Below are 23,254 nucleotides of genomic sequence, written 5' to 3'. Positions count from 1 at the left end.
CACGGCCAGAGGGCAGCACTATTTGTCCAAACATTCTGAAACAAAATGAGGATGGGGGGGAGTTCAAGAAAACTGGGGGAAATTCCTTGCATTGTTCCTCTTTCCACTATGTGAATCATGACTGTAAAGATTTTGGATTACTACAGGACTGTATTCTATTTAGGTACATAATGTTTTGGTTGGACTAGGGATAATTATTTAGCAGTTTTATTTTTAAGTGAAACAATCTTTTGAAAAACAAATCTCAATTAGAAATTTGAAAAATGTGCTGTGCATATGCATACAGACACCCTGAGTCATCAGTTTGTAGAACCATCTTTTAGTCCAAATACAGCTGTAAATATTTAGGGTATGTCTATACCAGCTTTATTAACAGTCATATTCAATAAATAAGAATATTAATTTATTACAGTAACTCCATCACTAAATGAAACACATTGTATAGATTAATTACACACAGACATGTTTTCAAGTCTAAAATATGATGTTTAAGATAAGATATTATATAATACCATACAGAAATATAGGTTTAATGAAGAATATGTTTAATACCTGCTTAATGGTTATTTTCAAAAGGTGCTTTTAATCTGACAATGAGCCTCGTTGGAACCCATTTAATTCATTGAATATGACCGTATCTAAAGTGTGAAATTTTAGGCTATTCTTCACAAAATAGTTTGAGCTTAGTTTTGATGGAGAGCATCTGCGAGCATCAATTCTCAAGTCTTGCCACAGATACTTTACAAGATTTAGGTCTGGACTTTGACTGGGCCATTCTAACACAAGAATATGCTTAGATTTCAACCATTCCATTAGCTCAGGTTATATGTCTAGGGTCATCCTGCTGGAAGATGAACTTTCACCTTAGGGTCAAGTTGTAAAAGTTGTACTGTCAACACAATATCCCATCAACTATGTGAATCTCTGCCGCTCCTCCAGAGTCACCATGGGCCTCTTGGCAGCTTTTCGGATTAATACTCTCCTTGCCTGGTCTGTCGTTTTTTGTGGATGTCTTGCTAAGTTTGGATTGGTAAACCTTGGTATATTTTTTTGTAACCTAACTTCAAACTTCGTCACAGCTTTACCCTTGGCCCATCTGGTGTGTTCTTCAGCCACCATGTTGCTGTTTGTTCAGTAATGTTCTCTAGGTGGCTGTGACTCATTGGCAATTCGAAGGTTCTAGGTTTGATTCCAGTCTCCTTGCAAGGCACTTAACCTTTAGATGCTTGCTGATCTGGGTATCAGCTGTGTTTATACTGAGCTTGAATTACATACAGGACCCTATTTACTAATCAGATAACTTCTGAAGGCAACTGTTATAGTATTTTTTTTATTTAGGGGGCTGAATATAAATGCATGCCACACTTTTCAGATTTCTATTTATAAAACAAAACCTGTGCATAAACTTTAAAGTTTGGAATAAAATATCTTAAAAAAAGAAAGAAAGGAACAGCTTTCCTTGAAGAAACTCAGGCTATGTCTAAATAGTATATAATCATTAACTGTGAGGATGGTGCCAACCATTTTCTCGTGTTAGTGTGGATTGCTGCTACTTCCCCCACGGAGTGGACTAAACTTCCTCCGTGACCATTGTTCTTGGGCAATCAATGAAATGACATCAGTGTGTGTTCACAGGCTGAGATACATGGGAGGAGACAGGGGGCGGCATCGCAACCTGAATTTAAATCCCCAGTTTTACATTTGCAACAACCGACCTGGCCTCATAAGGATGTGCGTGTTTGACCTGGACAGAAACGGTTTAATCGTTGTCTGATAAACTGTTTGCGGGGAGTAAACACACCTGTACCATTTATTCAGAGTGCGCCGCGTTTACCGTAAAGCTTTTTTTTTTTAAATCCCGCCCTCCATTTGATAGAAAACTGTGATGTCGCTTCGTTTTTTACTAGGCTGACCCACAGGAGGGGGAGAGAGGGCAGAAAGCACTAAGAACGGAGTAGTCTGGAAGGGGTCGGGGCTGGTATTCCCTGAGCAGGTGAGTGGATCCGTAATTATTCCCAGATGCTTGGTTGTAATTTGGGCTTTTCATTCCCCTCCTTCGCTCGCACATTTTAGGTGCACTGCAGCGTTGGCAAGGAGTGGTCCCTTTTTATTCGACAGATGAGCACGACTCTCGGCGGCTAACGTTAGCTAATGATGCTAATATAAAAGTTCTAACAGATTAATCTCACAATGCATTCTGCGTCTCAAAAGACAGTTTAATAGCCCCGAATATAACTGAAAATGCTGAGGTAGGCTAGCTGTAAACTCAGCTTGGCCTTTACATTTAAATTATTTAGCGGGCAATGTGTTTGCTATGCTAGCGTTAGCTCCGCTCTCGGATGGCTGTATGGGTTTTTGTGATGCTAACGTTGCAAGACAGCCAATCCAGGTCATTTTACTGCTATGCGAGCATCTGTCTCAGCTGAGCTGATTTTTTTTAAATCTTATTTAGCAGGGCGGTGGCGTTTACACAACCTCCGACGTGAGTAAAACGCATACGTCTTAATTTATTTCTCGTTTTTATTTGCAGTTTGATGACTTCCCGTTCGTCGCGCCTGACCCACATTAGCAAATAATCTGTGGGATTTCTCTAAATTACGGGAATGGTAACTAATCGTAACTTGAGATGGATCTCAATTTAGCTCCATCTTATATGACTTAAACATTTCTGGCCTATTTGCCTCCGGAGCTAATTCATTTTAACAGTAATTGATTGTTGCTATTACGTTCACCTGTTTAAAGATGCTATCCTATGGGTGTTTTTTTTTTTTTTTTTTCATGAACTAATGTACACAGACAGTACAAACACAATTGGACTGTGAGATACTGGGGTTCCCTGCAGGAATTTACAGAATACAAAGTAATAAAAAAAAAAAAGAGAACATTTTAATTCTTCATTGTGTGTATTTGGGGTTGATGACATCACAAGAGGCAAAAGGATCGAGATGGTTGGCTGGGATTAGCAAACACTAAACTAGACTAGCCACTTTTCACAGAAATCAACATGGATTCTGAAGCATGTTAGTCAGCCTTACAAACCGCTTGTATGTGTTGTCAAATTGCTATAAAACGGCTCAAATGTTTTCCTGTATGCACACAGGAAAACAAATGCCTCCATTACAAGGAAGGATTTAATTAAAAACCAGTGAAAAAAAAAAAATTTTCACACACTAATAATGAACTATGATCATTTGTCTTGTGCGACATCTCCAGAGGTATGTGCACATGAAAGATTAGGTTGGGGAGAGTAAATTTGTTTTATCTTAGCAGTTAACTAAATACCAAAACAAATAAAAGAAAATGACTATTGCATTTCCCATAGGTGATAAACCCATATGGAAAAGTGTGGAAAGTGGCTTTAGGAATATATGAAGATTTCATCACCCCGTCTGCCTTTGTTGTTGACTAAACGTGAAGGTAAAGGTTTAAGGCATGGTTGTGTTTATATTCAAGGATGAGTTTTGCGAAATCATTTCCACTGTACAAGTGGTGGTCTGTCACAAAACCAGAGATTATTAGCAAACCTGTTGGGCGGGTCTTGTGTGAGCTTGTTTTGTTGGGGGAAAAAAGCATGGGTGGGGATAACCGTCAGCATGAGTGTAAATTAAACTAGCCCTTTTCCTCTTTGTAAACACTGGTTTCATGCCGACGTATACTTCACTGTGGTGTATAGACTTCCATTTAAGCTTTAGGTCTGTCCTGGTAGATGTTTATGTAGCGACTGTTTGAACTATAGGTGTAACGCACTCGGATCTGTTGTTGATCTGCAGGTGCCGCCACTAATAACATCACACGCCTGGCTTTCCTGGCGACTTGTCTCCAAGCCACTGTTTGATTGCTGACACATGCTCTGAACATAGCCTGCGATTGTGTCTGCTCTTTTAAGGACTCTGGGTTAATCCATTAAGAGCCATAGCGGTGGGTGTCTGCATGTGTTTACATGTTAACTTCACATGTATATGTGTTAAGAGGTAAGTGGACTAGAGGGGTAAAGCTTCAATCCCATTACAAGTCTTGCTCAGCTTTAGCATCGCACTGACTTGCCATCGAATCACATTGTCTGTCTGCCTAAAATGGCACGGCCAGATGTGCGTTTCTGTCAGTGAATCTCTTGTTTTGGCAGGTGTGGGCTCTCATTTCAATAAGTATAATAACGTCGACAAAGAGCTCATTGACGGTTACGCATGCATACCATCACAGATGTCTTCTGACAGGGTTAAGTGAGTCATGCTGACTGATGGCTGCAGAATCAGATGGTAATATCCAACTCGTGGTGTGTCAGGGTTCAATCAGATGTTGTTGACCTCGGAGGCAGCGTGCTTGTCGTTGTGAACTTTTGTTACTGTCATGCTTTGGACGAGCGGGCGTGACCCTTCCTCTGCACACTCTTGTTCCCTCAAAAATTTAGAACGCTCTGTCAGGACTTTTGGGGACAACATGTGACTAGTTCTGTCAAAATTTACATCAGTTAGTTTCATCCAGTTTTGTTATGTAAGTGAATCGAACTAATTATTGCTTGTATAAAAGTGATTGGAGTTGACAGACATTTGTTTTTTTATGAAATATATATACTTTTAACAATAGGCCAGTTTCCACTAAAACTTGATTTATATATTCAGGCAGTTGTAATAAAAATATAGTATTCACTCATAGCTCATAAAGAAACTATATAATTAAGGAGGTTTGGTTTGAAAGTGGGATTTCAATAGTTTACATAATGAAGTTTTTCTGTATATTGTAAGCACAGAAGCTGGGTAAACATAGGAAAGCTTGACGGGTGTGTTAAGAGAAGTTAATTTTTGCTTGTTTATAATTGTTTTAAGGTATAAAGTTAAGTATAATTAATTAAGCTGATATGGTTTTTTGTGATTCATATAGGTCCTTTTATTAATGATGGTCTTAAAAATTACTTTACTGAAGTTACTTACAGAAACACCACTTTTGAAGTAAAAGGATAGGTTGTCAAAATTTGAGAAATGTATGTTTAGCTGAACAAATGTTTTGTTTTTCTAACTGTAATGATGTAAAATGTCTAAGAATCAGTCCTTTCTCTCGTCTTTTCAAGCTAAGAAAAAGCACGGTAAAACCAATTAATTCATTGGCAAGTATGCAAGAACACTTTATAAACAGATAGAATGAATAAAAATCAGGTTTTGATGTGTTTTTTTTTAGTTTTTTTTTTTACTCCTGTTATTTCTATCCCAGAAACTTGGAAAACCGGGAACAGGAAGTGGGTTGTGGTTGCATGATTGTTGCAGTGGTCATGGGGCAAATAATGCAGACTGATGCTGAAAGACGGCCACCGTTGCCTTGTTTTGTGAGCGCCCCATAGGTAGCGGTTCTGTCGTGGAATTTGTTTTTTCAGAGAGCAAGAGATTCATCTCTGATGTCGAATCCACAACATCCTGTTTCTCAGGAAGCTGGTGAGAGGGGAAGGGGGCTGGAGCGGCTATGGGACGACATTGATTGTTTTCATTGTTTGGCGAAACACGCTTCTAACTTTCAAGGCCAAAAGTAACAGCTGCGAGAGACGTGGGGAGAGGACAGAAGTTGTTTTTATCCACAGAGAAACCAGATTTAACCATCTCAGATGGTCAAATACAGCCTTACTGACATGTGTCCGCTGATGTTATCTCTGCTCTTTTCACATTTGTGTCTGTCCCATTAGTTGCACAAACTTCACATTGTTCCCACCAACTTCCCAGACAGACAGCTGCAAATTCCCTCCTGCCTGTGGTTGAACTCTACTCACTCACACACTGTTGCTCTTACAAAATCACACTCCCTCCTACGCATGCCAAGAAATGACAATCGTGGTTTATAATTCTTCTCCTGAAAACTGATTTCTCTTTGCGTTTAAAATTGATGCTTATAGATGGTTGCAAGGCAGGGGAAAATAGAGGCTGATAAGATATTTAGTTGGCGTTATCTTCCCCTTATGTCGCAGTTACCGTATAACTTGCCTTGAAATGCCACAGAAGTAAACACTGATAGATGATTAGCCGCTGTCCTTAGCTGTTTCTCTGCTTTTCCATGAAGGGGTGGGTGGGCTGCTAAGTTGAATTGACCCAAGACAATGGCAGGAATGCAAGATTAGCCATTATCCTTTATTCAACAAGCCCAACCTTATCTCAATTATCTCTACCACCCTTTTTTATCCTCATGTTTACTCTCACATTCTCTTTGTTTTCCTACCTGAGAATGTGTTTTTATGCTTGTTTCTGTTCTACACTGCCCTGTCTGTCCGTGGATAAAATCTGTCCTTTCCTGGCTCTGACCAAATATGGTCATGTGTGAAGGAGAGCAGCAGTTTATTCGTTCAGGTAGGAGGTTATGACTCAGAGTGTTGGGTTTGTGACCTCATGTCTTCCTGTCAGTCGCTCCTATCCCACATGTAAATCCAGCTCCAGGTTGTTACAGTTTTTTTTTTTTTTCCCTTGGGAAATTTCACTGAGGCTGCTCCTCTTCTTATTAGACCGTCCTCCTTTCCTCCCTTTTTTTTTTTTTTCTTTTTTAAATCACTATGCTCGCCACACCCCAGGATGGGAATATTGTCATTTAATTGTATTTTGAAAGATGCACCTGAACACACGGCGCCTTCCAGGTAAAATTATTACTATGTTGTGATAGGCTCTCCATAGGGGCATCACAGAGTCTTTAGTGACTTGCACAATCTGATGGAGGTGAAACTGTGAGTCACTCGTCACCATCTCTTGCTCTCATTATGCCCCTGCTTGTCTCTCCATTTGCACTTGTTAACGCTCTACCTGTCAGACCCAGGAGCACCTGCTGCTTGAAATGTAAATGCGGGCCTCTGTTTTTTGCCCAAACCCCTGACACTCAGGTGTATGCCTGTGCTTGTTGACCAGACGCAGAGAGAGACGAATAACAGAATCAAGCCGCTGCCCCTCCTCTGTCTCGTCTAACCGGTCATGCAGGTGTGTGTGTGGCAATGCCTGGTTGATTCACCTCTCTGAAGCCAGCCTGCTGCAGCAAAGCGCCGATCAACAGATAAGAGCATCAGAGTCTCCGTTGTCCACTTGTTTAGCTCTGAGACAGCAGTGTCTTTCTCTGAGATAACATGGGAGGTTGGACGATGGATAAAGGGTAGTTTAGTTGAGAAAATCAAATTATCAGGCTGATTTCTTTTTTTTTTTTAAGAAAGTTTGTTTTTAAAGTTAGAATAACGTGAAAAAAAAGATTAAACTTGATTCTTTGTGGCTATTTTGATCTCTAAAACATGTTTTCTGCTGACGGTGAAATGTTCTGTGGTAAGAAAGAGCTGCAGGTCGGTCAGCTTCCCGCAGCTAGCTGCCGTACGCAGGCCAAGTGTTGAGTAAATACAGGGTGTGTCTAAAGGCTGGGACTACTGTGCATCTGTCTCTGCTTTTTCTGCTCACATTGCAAACAGCCTCGTTGACATTTATGTACGGTTTTCTCACCATGTTACTGTTTTTTCAACTCAGGAACTTTCACCGAAAACATTTCTCCCTCACTATCTGTTATTCTGTCCCCTCCTCCTCTCTGTCCTTCTCTGTAGTTCAACCCCCCCCCCCCCCCCCCCCTCCTACCCCACCTTGTTTTTACTTGGATGGTGAGGAGGCCTTCTACACATGTTCAACTAGAGCCCCATCTCTGAGCGCAGCGTGATTTCTCACCTCTTCTACCAAACCACGCCCACAGGTGAAGGTGTGTATACCGGATTTTTTTTTTGCTGAGGTTTTAGATGTTTTGTTTGTTTAAACCACGGTGAGAAATTTGCACTTCTTGTTGTATTTGGTGTTTAATCCATACCAAGAAATGACTACTTCTCCTTTTGCTTTACGGCGTTTTTATGTTTAACTTCCTGCTGTAGTTTGTATCCTGTTTATCTTTATCAGACTAATTTTAAGTGGGGTTTAAATTGAGGGTGGGATGACACGGCTATGAAGAAAAGTGATGATTATTCTATCTAATGTTGCTTAAATGACATCAAGTAACATCAGTTTAACATCAGTATAAACAGTTTCTCTCAAGTAGTTTCCCATAAGTAGACTTCTGATGTGGCAACTCGAGGCAGTCAAAAGCCTAAATTGACTCCTCAATTTGTGCATGAAGCTTGTTTATTGATCTAAGTGCAAAAAGCAAACCGTGACACTGACAAATCAACCTACTGTATTATTTATAATGGGTGCATTAACTGGAAAGTATCTGACTTGCTCTTATCGCTGCTCGGCCCAGTTTGATATACTGACAGTATGATAACCTTTGGTTTTAAAATAAATTTTTTGTTGAAAAGATAGTTACAGAAAAATGTACGACGTTTTCTAATTGCTTTTATTTAAAACAGAAAAGCTACAATTATTCCTATTGCTGCTAAAATGCATGTCATTGGTTATATTTCATTTCTGACACACAGACTAAAGAAAAATCCAGACTAAATAAGTACACTTGGAATTAGATTGGGTAAGTTAGTCAGGCTAGCAAGTCTACTGCTATACACTGGAAATGGCTTTCCAAATGTAGTTTTAAAACCATGCTGCATTAATAAGAATTATGCATAGCTTTTCTTTAGTTTCCTGCCAAAAATTGCACCCAAGCAGCGCTTTGCAGTTGGGATATTGGAAACATTTATATCGCAAAGATGACCCTGTGTCTGCTGTTGCAAATAGACAGTAAATCATTGCAGCTACTTAGTTCTGATGTGTTTTTACTGTTGCATCAAAACTGGAGCTTTTAAAATATCAGAATTGAAACGATTTGGTGGGTCACAGGGCATGTTGGCTCGTGGTGATAAAAATGCCGACCGTGCTGCTTAGAAAGGCCTGGAGAATGAAGAGATCACAGGAAGCAAAACCCTAGCCTCAAAGCTGTTGTATCATTTATGTGTTAAAATATGGAAGATGAATGTATTAACAACTTGCATTTTTTTGCCCTGGTTGTACAAGAGGCTGCATTTATCTTTAATAGTCAACGCAAGGTTTTTTTTTTATTGGTCAGTGTTTGCATACACACGCTTGTTTCTTCAAATACTGAACCACAAATTTTTTTTAATTTTTTTATAGAATATATTTTTACTTTGCAGCTGTTTTCTGAGAAACCAAAAGAGGATTTTTATTGTGATGCAACAGTCCAAAATGTCTTTTTAAAAAGGTGACGTTGCATAAAGTTCTGTGCTTTTTGATATATTTTTTTAAATCACATTTATTTCAAGAATCTTATTGACTTGTTTGTAAATGTTTAGTAGTTTTATTTTCAGCTGATTTTCTAAGTAATCAGTGTTATTTAACATGGCTTGCTGCCATTGTTGCTGGTACGGCATTGAATCTAAACAATTCCTACTAATCCTGCTGCATAAAAGCCTGGAGTTTCATTATTTTACTTTCACACATTAGTTGAACGTGATGTATAGCAGCGGGAAATACCCTGGAACTCGGATCTGGCCTTTTCAAAGGACTAGTACAATAATCCACTGTAGTCTGGGGTGATTTTTTTCATATAAGAGTCAGATATCATGTCTTAGCAATTGTGACTAATGTGCTTTCATTGTTGAGGTAAAAGCAAGACCAGCACTTGTGCAATCTGGATACCAGCAGAGCTCTAAGATGACTTCTAATTCTCAGTCACTAGAGATCTTTTTTTAGCTGAAAAAGTAGATGGAAAATAGAGTAACCCTTTGTTTTTAGCATCAACCCCCCAAATCCTGGGTGATCAGATTCAGCGCCATGTTGTCTTGGAGTGCCAGTTTTCTTTTTAGATCCCTTCTCTGTGTGCTGCTGTGTTAGCATCTGAACAGTTGTGTTTAATGCCCCCCTCTCCTCCCTCGGGGCTGTTCAGTGTGTATGGAGCAGTGTGAGAACGCAGCGGCTCTGCTGGAGTCAGTCAGGGAGCAGGAGGTGCAGTTTGAACAGCTGACCCGGGCTCTGGAGGAGGAGAGGAGGAAAGTTGGCCTCCCTGCCACCAGCCCCACGGCCCTGGGTCACCCCTTCCCTCACACACAGGTAACGCCCCGAAGAATCCAAAACATCCCCACCTCTAGTTTCTCCCAACCTTTGCTTCCCCATCTCCTACATCATGGATCCTCCGATTAATTTCAGTTTTGTTTTTAACGACGTCCATCAGTCATTTTTGCTTTCTCTCCTCGACTCCACCTCCTCTCCACCAAAACTCTGCAAACTTGTGCCTTTTATGTGCTGTGAGTCCATCTCATCAAGCCCTCCTTTCAGATATCTGTGCATGCCTTCATACTTCCACGTGCTTGAGATGATCATCACCCCTTCAATATTCTGTCACTCACCAGATGTTTCCTTTTAACACTGATGTAGATCTTTTGTTGCCTGTTTTGGAATTTCAGAAATGTTTCCCACTTCCTGCAGCATGATGAAATGGGCCTGTTGGTTGTGCATGCATCAGTCTTGTAAACAAAGAATAGTAGACTTGTTTTCACTTTTTCTAGATGTAAGCGCTTTACTTGATTCTATAATTCCAGCTCTATACTCATCAATTTTCTCTTAATATGATTTAATGTGGCGTTATGTATGTAGTCCTCAGGTAATTTGTATTCTGATTAATTTTAAATGGTAGAATAATCTCCATCCTTATTTTCTGGAGACTGTTGAAATATTTAAATGGCTTTCTATGTCTGGCAGAGTGTAAAATAAAAACCAATTATATCATTGACCAAGCAAAACAAAAGAAGCTGTCAGAATTAGATTTGCTTTTTATTTCTGGAAACAAGAAGCCAGAAACAAAATGTCAGCCTAAACAATGTTTTTTGCTATTCATCCTTTTTTATAAACTCTAGATATTCACAACTTATTGTTTTCTAAATGAACCTTTTTCCTCTACTTACGAAACAGAATTTGAACTATGAAGATTATTTAGTATTTGTTTTCTAGCAGATTTCTACTGCATTTAATGCATCGTAATCTTGACTTCCTTCTAGTATCTCTTCATAAACGTTATTTTTGCGTAGACTTGGGTAAACGAGATAAGCAAACCTTACCTTGCCTGTGGTTTGATTATAGAGCACTGTTTTTTGTTTTTTTTTTGAAGTTGCAAAGATTAAATGTGTTCTGTATTATTTTATTTTTCAAGGTTTTTACCATCAGAGATTTTTTTCCCTTGACTGAACCCGTGTCGTAGTATACATTCCAGAAGGGAGAAAAGAAAATTAATTTGCACATTTATCCTGCTAGAGAGAAATTCATTCATTTAGATGGAAACCTTTGCCATATAAAGTCTTTTTATCCAACTCATTCACCATTGCTGGAGTTGGTTACAAACAGATGAACATTCTCACTTGCAGGTATTTAAAGTGCCATTTCACAGCTTTGTTTTGTTTTTGTTTTTTTTTTAGCCTCCAGATCAGGGGTCTAGAGCTCCAGTCCTCCAGGCCTGGTTTCCTGTCCTTTTTTTTTTTTTTTTAGATGTTTGTGCTTCAGTACATCTGATTCAAGTAACTGGGTCATTAGTAGGACTCAGCAGAAACTGATTGCATGTTGAGGTGGCAACATCTGATCAACCAGGGACACATTTTACTTTTTATTTTTCAAGAACAAACATTATTTAAAGTTGTTTCTCTACCAGGACAAAGTTTGTCAGGGTCGACTAGAAGTGACGACCTGCAGAAGAAGTGTGCCCCTTTTTGGATATAAAAACACTGGCTTCACTTCCCGTTGTTTTAAAATAAATGGCCTTCCTCTTTGCTAGACATAACATCTAACCCGTGTGATGCAATAAAAAATGATACGTGAGTCAGTGTTTGATTAGAAAAGGTCCTCTTAGTCACCATTGCTGTAATAGAGAAACTGATAGTAACTGTGGGTGGAAGAATGATGGCTGGAAAAGATTTCCAAATCAACCTAGTGATACTGTGTGACATGATGTGACTGTTATTTCCGGCAGTTTATCTAACTTCACAATGAATGTTGGGTCACAGCTAAACTCCGCTGATAATGTAGGAGTGCAGAGCAGGAGGAGGAACGGTGTAAGATCGGCTGTCTGCGTTCCGTGTTCTTCCTTTTTTGTCTGGCGCTGATTCAGAGCCATTAGCATGCAGGGATGGGTTGGTCGGCTCTGACAAGGCTTTAACAGCAGTTAAAATAACTGTTTTTGAAACACATAGTATTGACTACTGAGAAATAATTGTCAATAAAGCAAACTGAAAATATGTTTAATATGATGTTCTCAGTACTTTTTCTTTTCTGTCCTAGAACGGGTGTTTAGGGGATGCAGACATAGAACGTCTGAAGCTGACGGACTCGTACATTAACGGCACACAGGTATGCTTTCATTTATTTCTTAATGTTTGTGCCTGATCTCTCTCTGTGTTTTTTGCTGTTAATGTATTTGCTGTTCCAATTACAGTACAGAATGGTGGACCCTGCACACGGAGCTCTTGATGGGAGCTACACACCTGAGGATGAATCCCAGGAAGTACACTCAGTCTTTTCTGAGGAAGGAACCACTCGGAGAGCAGATAATGGGGTACAGTGATATTGCATGCTTTAATAAATTTGGAGAATTTTTATAAACGCGTTTTAGACATTTGTCGGGGCTTCTCTGTGTGGCAGATGAAGAAACCAGTCTCGCGCACAGTCCCGCCCTCTCACTCGTCCATCGATGGGATGCTGTCGTCTGGTATGGGGGTCTACGGCGCCACACTTTACAGACCCTCTGCAGTCGGGGACTACCCCACTGCAACGGTACCCCGAAATTATCACTATGGTCCTATGGGCGGATATGAAGACTACCGGGGGGGTCCACCATCAGAGGCGTACGCCAGCCTGAGCCGGGGCTCACGCATGGATGAGCGCTACAGGTACAAAAACGCAGGCAGGTCTGAGGAAGTGCAAACACAGAACTTCTTCTCTGTTCTGTTTCTTGTATCAGATTCATTACAAAAAACTTTACACTTTATTGGAATAAAACATTTTGCAGACATTTAAATTTCAAGACGAATGCAACACAACTGGTGGTTACCACTAATAAACTGACCTGCGTGACTGCTGATTTATTTTAATGTTTACCGTAGTAGTTTCAAGTAGTAATTAAACTACTTTTAACATTTAACAGGTTCCATGGTTACTTCCTTTCTTACTGTAAACAGTGTTAATAATCAGCCAAAAGCATCCGAGTCGGGCCTGAGAAGTGAGAACGCAGCAAGGTTGAACGCTTGACATGATCCGTTCCCAGTATGTTTCACACAGGAAGCTCTATGGTGGTGCACCACCTTATACCTCCATTTTCCCCCTAAATGGTCAATTTCTGTGTAAACGATCACCTGAAGCAAATGTGAAGATGGTTTAAGGGTTCAGAAAATAGCTTTCACATAAACCACTTTGATGTTTTCACAGTTAGGTTGTTTCAAGGCGGTTAAAATCTGCTTTACTACTGGCTCCTCACTTGCTCTTAATGATATATCTGAGTCCATCTTATCTTGGTTTATACTAAATGAAGATGGCAAGAAAGTTTTGGTGAAATATTAACTGCCTTTAACCTGTTAACGTAGCCTTTATTCAAAAACCCTGAACTGTCCCTGTAACAGCACTCATTCTGCAGTGTTTGGGTCAGAGGCATGCATTTCTCAGTTTTTGATTTTCAAGATTCCCTTTTTTAATTTCCTTTCTCAGGCCAGTTGATACCTACAGAACCCTGGACTCTGGCTACAGGGCACCCAGCCGTCAGCAGCTGGACCCTTATGCTGCTCAGCCACAAGTGAGTCGGGGAATGAGAGCATTGGGCTCAGCGCTGGAGATGAGGTATGGCCACGGCCACTACGGTCTAGAAGATGATCAGCGCAGCATGGGATACGATGAATATGGCATGGGGCCCCCACCTATGCACCCTGGAGGCTACGGTACAATGCCTCGCCTCGGGCTAGGCCCGGGTGGTATAGACAGACGCAGACTCAGGTAAAAACAGTACAATCCTGCTCTGGTTAGACAACATATTTAGTCCCTACTTTGGGATGCTCTTAACGAATATTCCTCTGTGTCCTACTGATACCTGCAGGAGCTGCGAAGACACTTTGGACAGTGATGTGGGGGGAGTTGACCCCTATGCATGGGGGATTCCCATGACATTGGAGAGGGGTAGCATGGCTTCACTGGATAGCACGCTGAGAAAGGCCGCTCCCAAATCATGGAGGCAGCCAGAACTACCAGAGGTGATAGCTATGCTGAATTACCGACTGGATCCCGTCAAGACAAATGCTGCTGCCTTCCTTCAGCATCTCACATTCAAAAATGATATGGTAGAATAATCCTCATTTGCAAGAAAAAAAAGAACAATTCATGATGCATTATGTGCTTTGCTGATTTAATTTGCAGGTCTTTTACATGAGCTTTCTAACTACTTTTAGGTGAAGTCAGAAGTGCGCCGTCTGAGGGGCATTCCAGCATTGGTGTCGATGCTGGACCATCCCATTAAAGAGGTTCATCATTCAGCCTGTGGCGCGCTGAAGAACATTTCATATGGACGAGACGCAGACAACAAGATCGCCATCAAGAACTGTGATGGAGTACCTGCGCTTGTCAAGTTGTTGAGGAAAACCCGTGACCAAGACCTTACTGACACGATCACAGGTATGACCTCTCACAACAGTCTTGTTTTAAATAACACCGTTATTAGATCACGGTTTTTTCGGGGGATTGCACCAGGTGTACAAACTGTCTGAATAACTACAGAGCAGATGAACAGAGATGGACTACTAAACTGTCACTCTCAAAAGCTTAGTTGATTATTAAAGTAACGTACCATGTCCTGCAGCAGTGAAACAGTGAATTCCACACATTTCATCCCTATTCAAACACGCACTGCACAAAACAGGGGCATATCAAAGGTAATGCATACTTCAAAGATGTGAGAGGACTGGATGTTCAACAAAAACTGCTTAATTTTCTCACATTTAGACCCACATAACATACTTTTATGCCAGCAAAGAGGGCAAGATGAGAAGGAGCAGCAGCACAATTCATTGATTGGTTAGATTTTTGTTTATTGTCCAAATTTGCATTGATTATGTCAATGCTCTAATTTTGTCTTAGGCACCTTGTGGAACCTCTCCTCCCATGATTCCGTGAAGATGGAGATTGTGGACCACGGTCTGAACGCTCTAGCCAACGAGGTGATCGTTCCTCATTCGGGCTGGGAAAGAGGCGGCAGCGGTGGAGAAGAGAGCTGCAAACCACGACATTTGGAGTGGGAAACCTCCTTGACCAACACGGCTGGCTGCCTCAGGTATTGGATGGATGACAAGCGGAGAGAACCATGAAGAAAACGGGAAATTATGTGCTTAACTTTTCCACCTCCTTCAACAGGAATGTGAGTTCAGAACGGAGCGAGGCAAGACGAAAGCTGAGAGAATGCTCGGGGTTGGTGGATTCTCTTATGTACATTGTCCAGTCACAAATCAACCGCAAAGATGTGGATAATAAGGTAAGTTTTCACTGGAAATGATTCCCTTTTCCACTCTGTATTTTTTTTTTTAAACCCTAGCTTCTGTACTTATTGTAATCTTAAACTTTCCTCTCCCCCTGTCTTTTCTTCCTGTAGTTGGTGGAGAATTGCGTCTGTCTTCTGAGGAACCTTTCATATCAGGTTCACCGTGAAGTCCCCGGCTGCGAACGTTACATAGAGGCGGCTCCTGTTAACCAGGGCCCGACGTCAGCCAACAAGGGAGGCTGCTTTGGTTCACGAAAGGGGAAAGGTCAGTCTCCGGCATGTTGAAGTCCTCTGTGTCTGAGACATCTCCTGTTTGAAAGACAGGCAGTTGCTGGCTGGTTTGAGCTTGCTGGTGGCGGAAGCACCTGTCGCTGTTTTTCACACTTTGCCACTGTTTCCCTCCTCCCTCCCCCTGTTCCTTTATGTCTTCCTATCTCTCTGCTGTGTTTAGATGAGTGGTTTTCCAAAGGTAAGATTTTCCTCTTGGTGTTGTCGTGAATGCTTAAAGACTGCTGCCATCACCCATTTTACTAACGCTAAAGAAACAAAGACAACAAACAACAAAGACTTTCATGAACATTCGTCACTGAAACGACGCTGCATGCTGATGGTGCTTGCATCACTGGTTACATGTCCACATTTCTAGAAGCAAATTACTAAAGTAGAAGGCAGAAAAGTAATTTCACTTGCATGGGATATTTATTCTATCAATTGCCTGCTTTTAATTTTTTATTTAAGCTTTTTTTTTTTTTTTTTAATGACTTGCAGGAAAGAAGGATGGAGATGATGGAAGTGCAGACGCTTATGATTTTCCAAAGAGGACAACACCTGCGAAAGGTAAGACTCTAGTTTTTGGACACACAGTTTATTTAGATGCGTCCCTGCTGCAAACTGGGCTGTAGACCGAGATTCAAAAAGAAATATTTAAATTTTTGATGTTGAAAATCTATTTGCTGTTTGAAATCAGGCTAAAGAGTTGAAGTCAAGATGGATGTTTTTGTTTTGTCTGCATTTCACCTCAAACTGATTTCAGGGCATGTTGTTTTCTCTTTATGTTGGTGTTTTATTATATGGCATGTAAGAACCAGTAATAACTTTTAAAACACAGGGGCTCAAACCTCATGTTCAAAGGTTAGCCAAATTATCTCAATTATAGCTGAGGTCAAAGGTCTGAAAATTTTTGTGATGATCCAAATTCAGGTGATTTAAACCTGATTTCAGTTTCTAAGTAAACTAATTTACACTTCATCACTACAGTTATTAGTGACCATAACCCAGAAATTATTTTCTAAAACTCAAAATTTTCACCAGTTTTCTATGATCTGCAGCAGCATTCTGACCTTTGTTCTACCTTGGCTGATCACCAGTGATGATGATCTGGACCATCTTCACCAACATGGACTCAACAGGGTTTTAGAAAGCTACTGTAAATATTTTTTTTATAACAACCGTTACTTTACCATTTATTTCTAAAGGACTTCATGACTTGGGACGCTCTGCCATAAAATTTTCAGCAAGCGTTCTGGAAAACCCCAGATTTGATGGTTCAGACCCACAAATTCTAACATGTTCTGTGTTTTACAGTTGGTTCCATTTGTTTGGTATGTCCAGTTCTGTGATTCTGTCCACATTTACAGCATTGTGGAAATCACTAATAGTAAGGTGTGGATTGTCCTGTCGTTCAGTCCAGGTACAAATGGGAGGCTGGACTTTCAGAATTGCTGCTTTCAACCACTGCTTTTTTTTTTTTGTCATAATAAAATAGTTTTGTTGTGTTTGGGTTTGCCTGACCGTTCCTACAGTAACTAGAGGAACCTGACTTGACTTAACACGAACAAAAACTGTTAAATGGTCTGCGGTTTCTTTCACAGTCCAAAATTTCTCACCATCAGCTTGGATAAACCTCCTCCTCCTGAACCATTCAAACCAAACTTGGCAACTGAACAATTAGGCCACAGGCCCACCAGAACTCTGTTTGACCCAGAAGGCCGTCTGAGCAAATTAAAGTAAAACATGTTTTTAGCTAAACTCTATACATCATTGTTGTCAGGTTACGAGCTGCTGTTCCAGCCAGAGGTGGTCCTTGTTTACACATCTCTGCTCAAAGAGAGCAAGAATCCCTCAGTGCTTGAGGCTGCTGCCGGGGCCCTCCAGAACTTGTGTGCCGGTCGATGGACTGTAAGTATCTGTTACTTGAATTCATTTCATGTTGATCCTGCTATAATGGCAAAGGAAAGCTTTATTTTTGCAAAAACTAATGCACACCCCTGCTTCTGTATGTGCGTTTGTTCAGTTTGCTCGTTATATTAGGGCCATGGTGCGTCTGGAAAAGGGTCTCCCCATAGTGACGGAGCTACTTGCTCATAATAACGATCGTGTTGTTCGGGCGATGTCTGGAGCCCTGAGGAACCTCGCTATCGACAGCCGCAACCGTGATCTCTTGGGTGAGAAGATGTTTGTTGCTTGCTGAGAAACGTGCCTTAATGCTTACCTGCGCTGCGAAAATAAAAGAATGCTGACTCTGGTTTTCTCCTGTAGGTGTGCATGCTCTGCCTAACCTCGTGGCTGTCTTGCCTGAAGGGCAGAGCCAATCTAGGCGTAATCTGTCTGAGGAAACGATAGTGTCCGTATTGAGCACACTCGCTGAGGTGCTGGGCAATAACCTGGAGGCAGCAAAGAAGCTTAGAGCCTCAGCTGGCATTGAGAGGCTGGTGCTCATCAGTAAGGATGGGTAAGTGCTTTTTTTTTTTTTTTTTTTTTTGTAGGATTTCAGATTTTAAAAAACAATCCAGAAATATGAGAATCACTGGAAAAACTGGGTCTTTGTTGCCCTGCTTGAAAGTGGATCTTTGATTAATCAAATATTTCCCAGGCTGTGGGTTGTAAAGTAAAGGGATGGGGGCCATTTTGTCCCGTTTTACTTTTATACTTTTGTTTGTTTCATAGCCAAACATGTCTGCCATGTCTTGTTTTTTCTTTTTTTTTTTTTTTATGATAAGGGGTCATAATCTGCCATTCCATAAAGGGATACGAATCAAAACTAATGCAAATAAAGTATAACACAACGTTCAGAAAGTATGCATTTTAAGTTGATAGCTGGAATTGAGTATTTTTATGATGAGTACAAAAAGAAATGACATGATATGCGATGGTTGAAGTAGCTAGATGGGTACAGAATGAAGGAAAAAAGGAATGAAATGGTAATCGGATGGTATGAATTAAACAAACTGACACAGAGCCATGCTTAAAATTTAACAGCAAGTGAAATGAAAATGTTTGTTTTGTAAGATAACAACCGGTCTGTCTCCTGAGATAAAATCATCAAAATGGAAATCTGCACCATGGCTTCTAGACAAGAATATTCAATCTATTTTTGATATTTATCTGTAAGCAACATGAGCCGAGCCAAGATGTAACTTTTAACATGCAATCCCTCAACCGGCCTGTGACTTTCTGTAGTTTGGGCATGAGTAGAAATAACTTTATCATTTGCATACATTAGAATATCACATTGTCCACAAATGGAGGGTAAATTATAATTATACATACTAAATGAAAATTAACGAAGCACCCCAGTCAGACACTAGTTAATACACATAGAAAACTATTATAAAAATAAATCTAACAAAGTAAATTTGGTTTTGTGATTCTCTCTGTAGGTCAAGAAGTGCTTTATCCTAGCTAAAAAATGAGCTAATAATTGTTTCTGTTGGAAGATTAGGCATCAAACCGAACTGTATTGGATGCAGTAATATGCAACAAGGTTTTCTAACACTGTTTTTAATATTAAAATTGCAAGTCAAAAAAGGTTCAACTGTCTCTTGACAGTCTAAGACAAGCAACTAATGGATTTATCTGTGGGTTTCTTGCAGCAACCGTTCTGATCGTGAGGTGCGAGGAACGGGTCAGGTGCTCCAGCTCATCTGGGCTCACAAAGAGCTGCGCCGGCCACTCGAGAAAGATGGCTGGAAGAAGTCGGACTTCATGGTGAACCCGAGTACCACAACCATCAACGGGCCGAGCACCAGAGCTAACGGCACCTACGAGGACAGTACCACACCCTTACTGGACAAAGGTACGGAAATTATTTCCGTCTTTGACGCCAAATATAGAAGTCTTTTGAAGTTGGATTCTGTAAACCTACTTGCTGTAATGTATTTTTAAAGTTATTTTTCATGTCTGCTTATTTTCAGGAGAGAAGAGGGATGTAATTCCCTTGAATGATATTGGCCCTGGTTAGTAAATTTATATCTGCTTCTCTGTTTTTATGCAATGGTATTAAACCGGCTCTATAAAGACGCTGATTTTGTTTGCATTTGATCTTTTCTCAGATGCCTACTCTACACTGGACCAGAAGGAGAGAAGACACACTCTGGAAGAAACCACAGACACTTTACCGGTACTTTGAAATCACTGCTCCTGCCTTGCCTGGACCTAATCCTTAACCTTCTACACATTAACTGACACTTCTTTCACATTCACTTCCTGTCCACCTTCTTTCTCTCTCTTCTTCTGTCACTCAGCGAGGGGTGTATGGGAGCAGAAAGGGCTCCCTGCCTCTGCTGGACTCCTACGATGGTTAGCCCTACCCCTTCCCCTCTACCCCCCTTCTGCATGTAACAGCATGGTATGTCTAACTGACCTCTAATCCTGCATGATGTACTCTGAGCTTCTTTTGTCTTTTATTACTCCAGACCCTCGAATAAACTGGTCTAAATCCACGGTGGTGTGCTGGAACAGAGGTGGAGGTTTATTGTGGACATGTTTAGATCTGTGATACCCTGATGTTGTGTTCTACTGTAGTATGCTTCTGAGGTGGTCCTTGTGCCTTGTTTTTTTTTTTTTTTTTTTCATGCAGTGTCAATTTAGGTTTCTAACAATTGATAATGCAGGTTTAAAGCTTAGAATAAGTGTGCAGTGGTGTTGTCACAATATCATGTTTTGAATTTTGGCATCTTTATCTTAAAATGATTTCTGCTTTCTTAGAGCAACATCTGCTGAAATCATCTAAAAATGTATTTCCCTAAATTATACAAATCCAAATACTGTAGCTTGAATGTCCTGATTTTAAATCTGTCTGAAAATCTACACTCCAGCAGGAAGTAAAAGGCTGCATACCTTAGGATATTTTATGAGGTCAGAGGGGCCCTTTCCATTATGCCCATCCATGCATCTCTAATGGATTCTTCACAATGTTTTGTTTTACTTTGCTGTGTCTAGGGGCACACTCTTGTGGGTGAACCAGAAACTACAAGAAACCCCCTCTTTAGGAATAAACCATCACAGACGTTTTAGGATGCTTCCTAATCAGGGTTTATGCAGGATCCTGAAAAATGTGTTTTAAAGTCTTAATTTAGGCACTAAAAAGTTTTGGGTAGCACTACGTTTTTCATATTAAGTATTAAATTGAAGATATTGTACATTTGTTCATTCATTACTTCCATCTTTTTTTTTTTTTACTCTGGAGTGTAGTATGTAGTCTGAATAAGATGTTTCCAGGCGTTACTGCTTGTTCTGTTGTCTACATTTCCCAAATCATGTAGTGCTTTTCTTTTCTAAATTAAAAAATAATTGTTGCTGTTTGTGTTAAAACTTATCCAAGTTAACAAATGGATAAATAACATGGTGGTGGATTGCAGTCAGCAAAATTGGCCTCAATAAGGTAAATGTTTTGTACTCAGACCAGGGCTGATGAGGGAAAATTTAACATCTAAGCCAGCAGACGGCCATGTTGGGAGGAATTTATCACTCGGTGCTCAGTCTGCCCAAAGGAAGTGTTAAACGAGGCTTGATTAGGCTTTAGAGAAATGAACTAAAACAATTACTGTCATGTTCTCCACTTCGGCTCCATATACCGTACGAAGACATCCAAGTATTTAACCTGAAGTCACGTCAAACAGCTAGCACACGCTAATTTAGGCTGACAAAGCTGTATTTAACCTGCTCAGGTTATTACGTGTAAATATAAGTTAGTTCATTTTAACTTAATAAAATATGCAGAAACTCTTATTAAAATCAGTTGCCTTCTCGCTAGCTGAAGGTTTATCAGTGTTAATTTAACTTGTTCTGTTTTTAAAGTTTGGTATTTGTGACAGCACCAGTGTGCAGCTGGCACACTCTTTGTTGTTGATTGTGTTGTTAAATACCCTTTATTTTCACTCAGATTATTAATCGCTGTGCTTTGCTGTTTTTGTTTCTCCAGACAAACTCATAGTGTGCATCACCCAGACTGGGCCGTCCCTGCCCTACCACTGTTACTGAGGAGAGAGGAGGCGGACACGGTCTCTTCCTCCTCTTTAACCTCCCCTCTATCGCCGCACAGCTGGGATCAAAAGATGAGGATCAGCATCCAAAGAAAGCGGTCGCGTTGCGGGCAAACAATTACAAACAGCACACGCACACCTATTTCATTCAATTGTAGCAGCAGAAATATATTCAGTTTATAAATTATAGTTGTCTTCTGTAAAGGCAATCACCTTTGTTGACAATCATTTTATTCTGCAGCCATCATCCTGCTTTTTCCATTCCATTTTTTCTTGCTACTAAGTAAACAAATATTCATGGTCAATATGTTGCTACCAACCCCTGCATCCTAATGACGGAGCTGTATTTAGACTATGTAGGCTATATACTATATATAAAAGTGAAACAGGATGACTGCATTAGTTTTGGCTCATTTAATATAAATTATCCCTTTTCCTGGGAATGTTGGGAGGCTGGATGCACCCACAGGCTGCCCTGTAGATGGAGAATGTTTATAAATGAGTTATTTTCCTGTCTAGAGTTATTTTCTCTCTGTTGGGATGAGCACAGACCTGAAAAGGAATGTGTGTATTTTCTGTCAAAAGCTAAACCTGTGTGTGTGTGTGTGTGTGTTGTGTGTGTGTTGTGTCAAAATGAGTATGGACCTTTTTTTATTATTATTATTTTGAGCAATGTCTTTGCTTACACGTTTGTTCGTTTGACTTATTTTTTTATATTGTCTTACGATCCTGCTGCCTCTTTTTTCCTGTTTTTTGTTATGGTTTAACTTCAGTTTTCTGTTACCCCCATGTAGAGAAAAATATTTTCAGCTGCTTTTTCACTTTTAGTCCTTTTGGATTTAGCAGACTCGTCCAGTACTACGTGTCAAACCTGGTACTGGGATGTAAAGCTGTGAGCAAACACTACTACATGAAAACCACTAACCAAACCATTCTTGTCTCAACTCTAAGAAAAGGAAAAAAAAAAAAAATCAGGTCAATGTTCTCTTAACTTTTCAAGTAAGAGTCTGTTGCCATTTGTACCTGAATCTCTAAATCCGTTTTGTCTGAAATGTGAAATTTGGAGGCTTTTGTTACTCAGAGGAGACTCGAGTTTTCATACAGATTTGGGATAAATGCTTCTTAATTTAAATCTGGGTCTGACCCTCTTTAGGTCCGGTTTGTATTTTATTTTTTGGGAGTTTGTATGTTGGTGAGAGCATTATGCAATTTATTTTCTTTTTGATTCAACTTTTACTGCTATGTTTTTGAAAGCAAATGAGACCAATCTTTTAGTTTTTGTTTCTTAATCTCTTCACACACATAGTATATTTGTACTGTTGCCTATCCATGTAAAATTATGACGTACCATTCACACCTGCCTTGGCTCTTTTTCAGTGAAGTATGTAACTGTAATACTGTTGTTTTTTATAAATAAAGATTTTTTTCTTAGACAAGTTTATGCAGCCTGTGTCATTTAATGTGGGTTTAGTGACATGAGACGGCTTGCACCTTTCACTCCTCTGACGACACCACATCATGACATTAGACTGAACCAGAAGAACTTTTTGTCCCGCCGATATTTG

At 40.2% G+C, this 23,254-nt stretch overlaps 1 protein-coding gene across 7 annotated transcripts; it reads left to right on the top strand.

The window, feature by feature from the left end:
* Positions 1-1,717: 1,717 nt before the first annotated feature.
* LOC124860669 (catenin delta-1-like) lies at positions 1,718-23,125 on the top strand. 7 transcript variants are annotated; one of them, XM_047354160.1, is made up of 22 exons: positions 1,718-1,993; positions 7,541-7,689; positions 9,817-9,980; positions 12,195-12,263; positions 12,349-12,468; positions 12,555-12,802; positions 13,614-13,895; positions 13,996-14,236; positions 14,345-14,567; positions 15,030-15,222; positions 15,303-15,420; positions 15,538-15,691; positions 15,878-15,895; positions 16,195-16,263; positions 17,477-17,604; positions 17,720-17,870; positions 17,965-18,157; positions 19,299-19,501; positions 19,620-19,661; positions 19,758-19,825; positions 19,950-20,004; positions 20,121-21,595. In XM_047354160.1, the coding sequence occupies exons 3-22, from the start codon at positions 9,822-9,824 to the stop codon at positions 20,201-20,203; spliced, it is 2,817 nt and encodes a 938-aa protein (XP_047210116.1). In that variant the 5' UTR covers positions 1,718-1,993; positions 7,541-7,689; positions 9,817-9,821; the 3' UTR covers positions 20,204-21,595. The 7 variants fall into 7 exon arrangements, with proteins under 7 accessions (XP_047210116.1, XP_047210118.1, XP_047210119.1 ...); XM_047354162.1 differs by lacking the exon at positions 20,121-21,595 and adding an exon at positions 21,629-23,125 and having other exon boundaries at positions 1,719-1,993; XM_047354163.1 differs by lacking the exon at positions 20,121-21,595 and adding an exon at positions 21,629-23,125 and having other exon boundaries at positions 1,719-1,993; positions 19,950-20,053.
* The last annotated feature ends 129 nt before the right edge of the window (positions 23,126-23,254 follow it).

The sequence above is a fragment of the Girardinichthys multiradiatus genome, chromosome 23 (genome assembly GCF_021462225.1).
Source record: "Girardinichthys multiradiatus isolate DD_20200921_A chromosome 23, DD_fGirMul_XY1, whole genome shotgun sequence".
NCBI lineage: Eukaryota > Metazoa > Chordata > Actinopteri > Cyprinodontiformes > Goodeidae > Girardinichthys > Girardinichthys multiradiatus.
The sequence above is the reverse complement of the archived record's forward strand: the minus strand, read 5'-3'. Positions and strand labels throughout refer to the sequence as shown.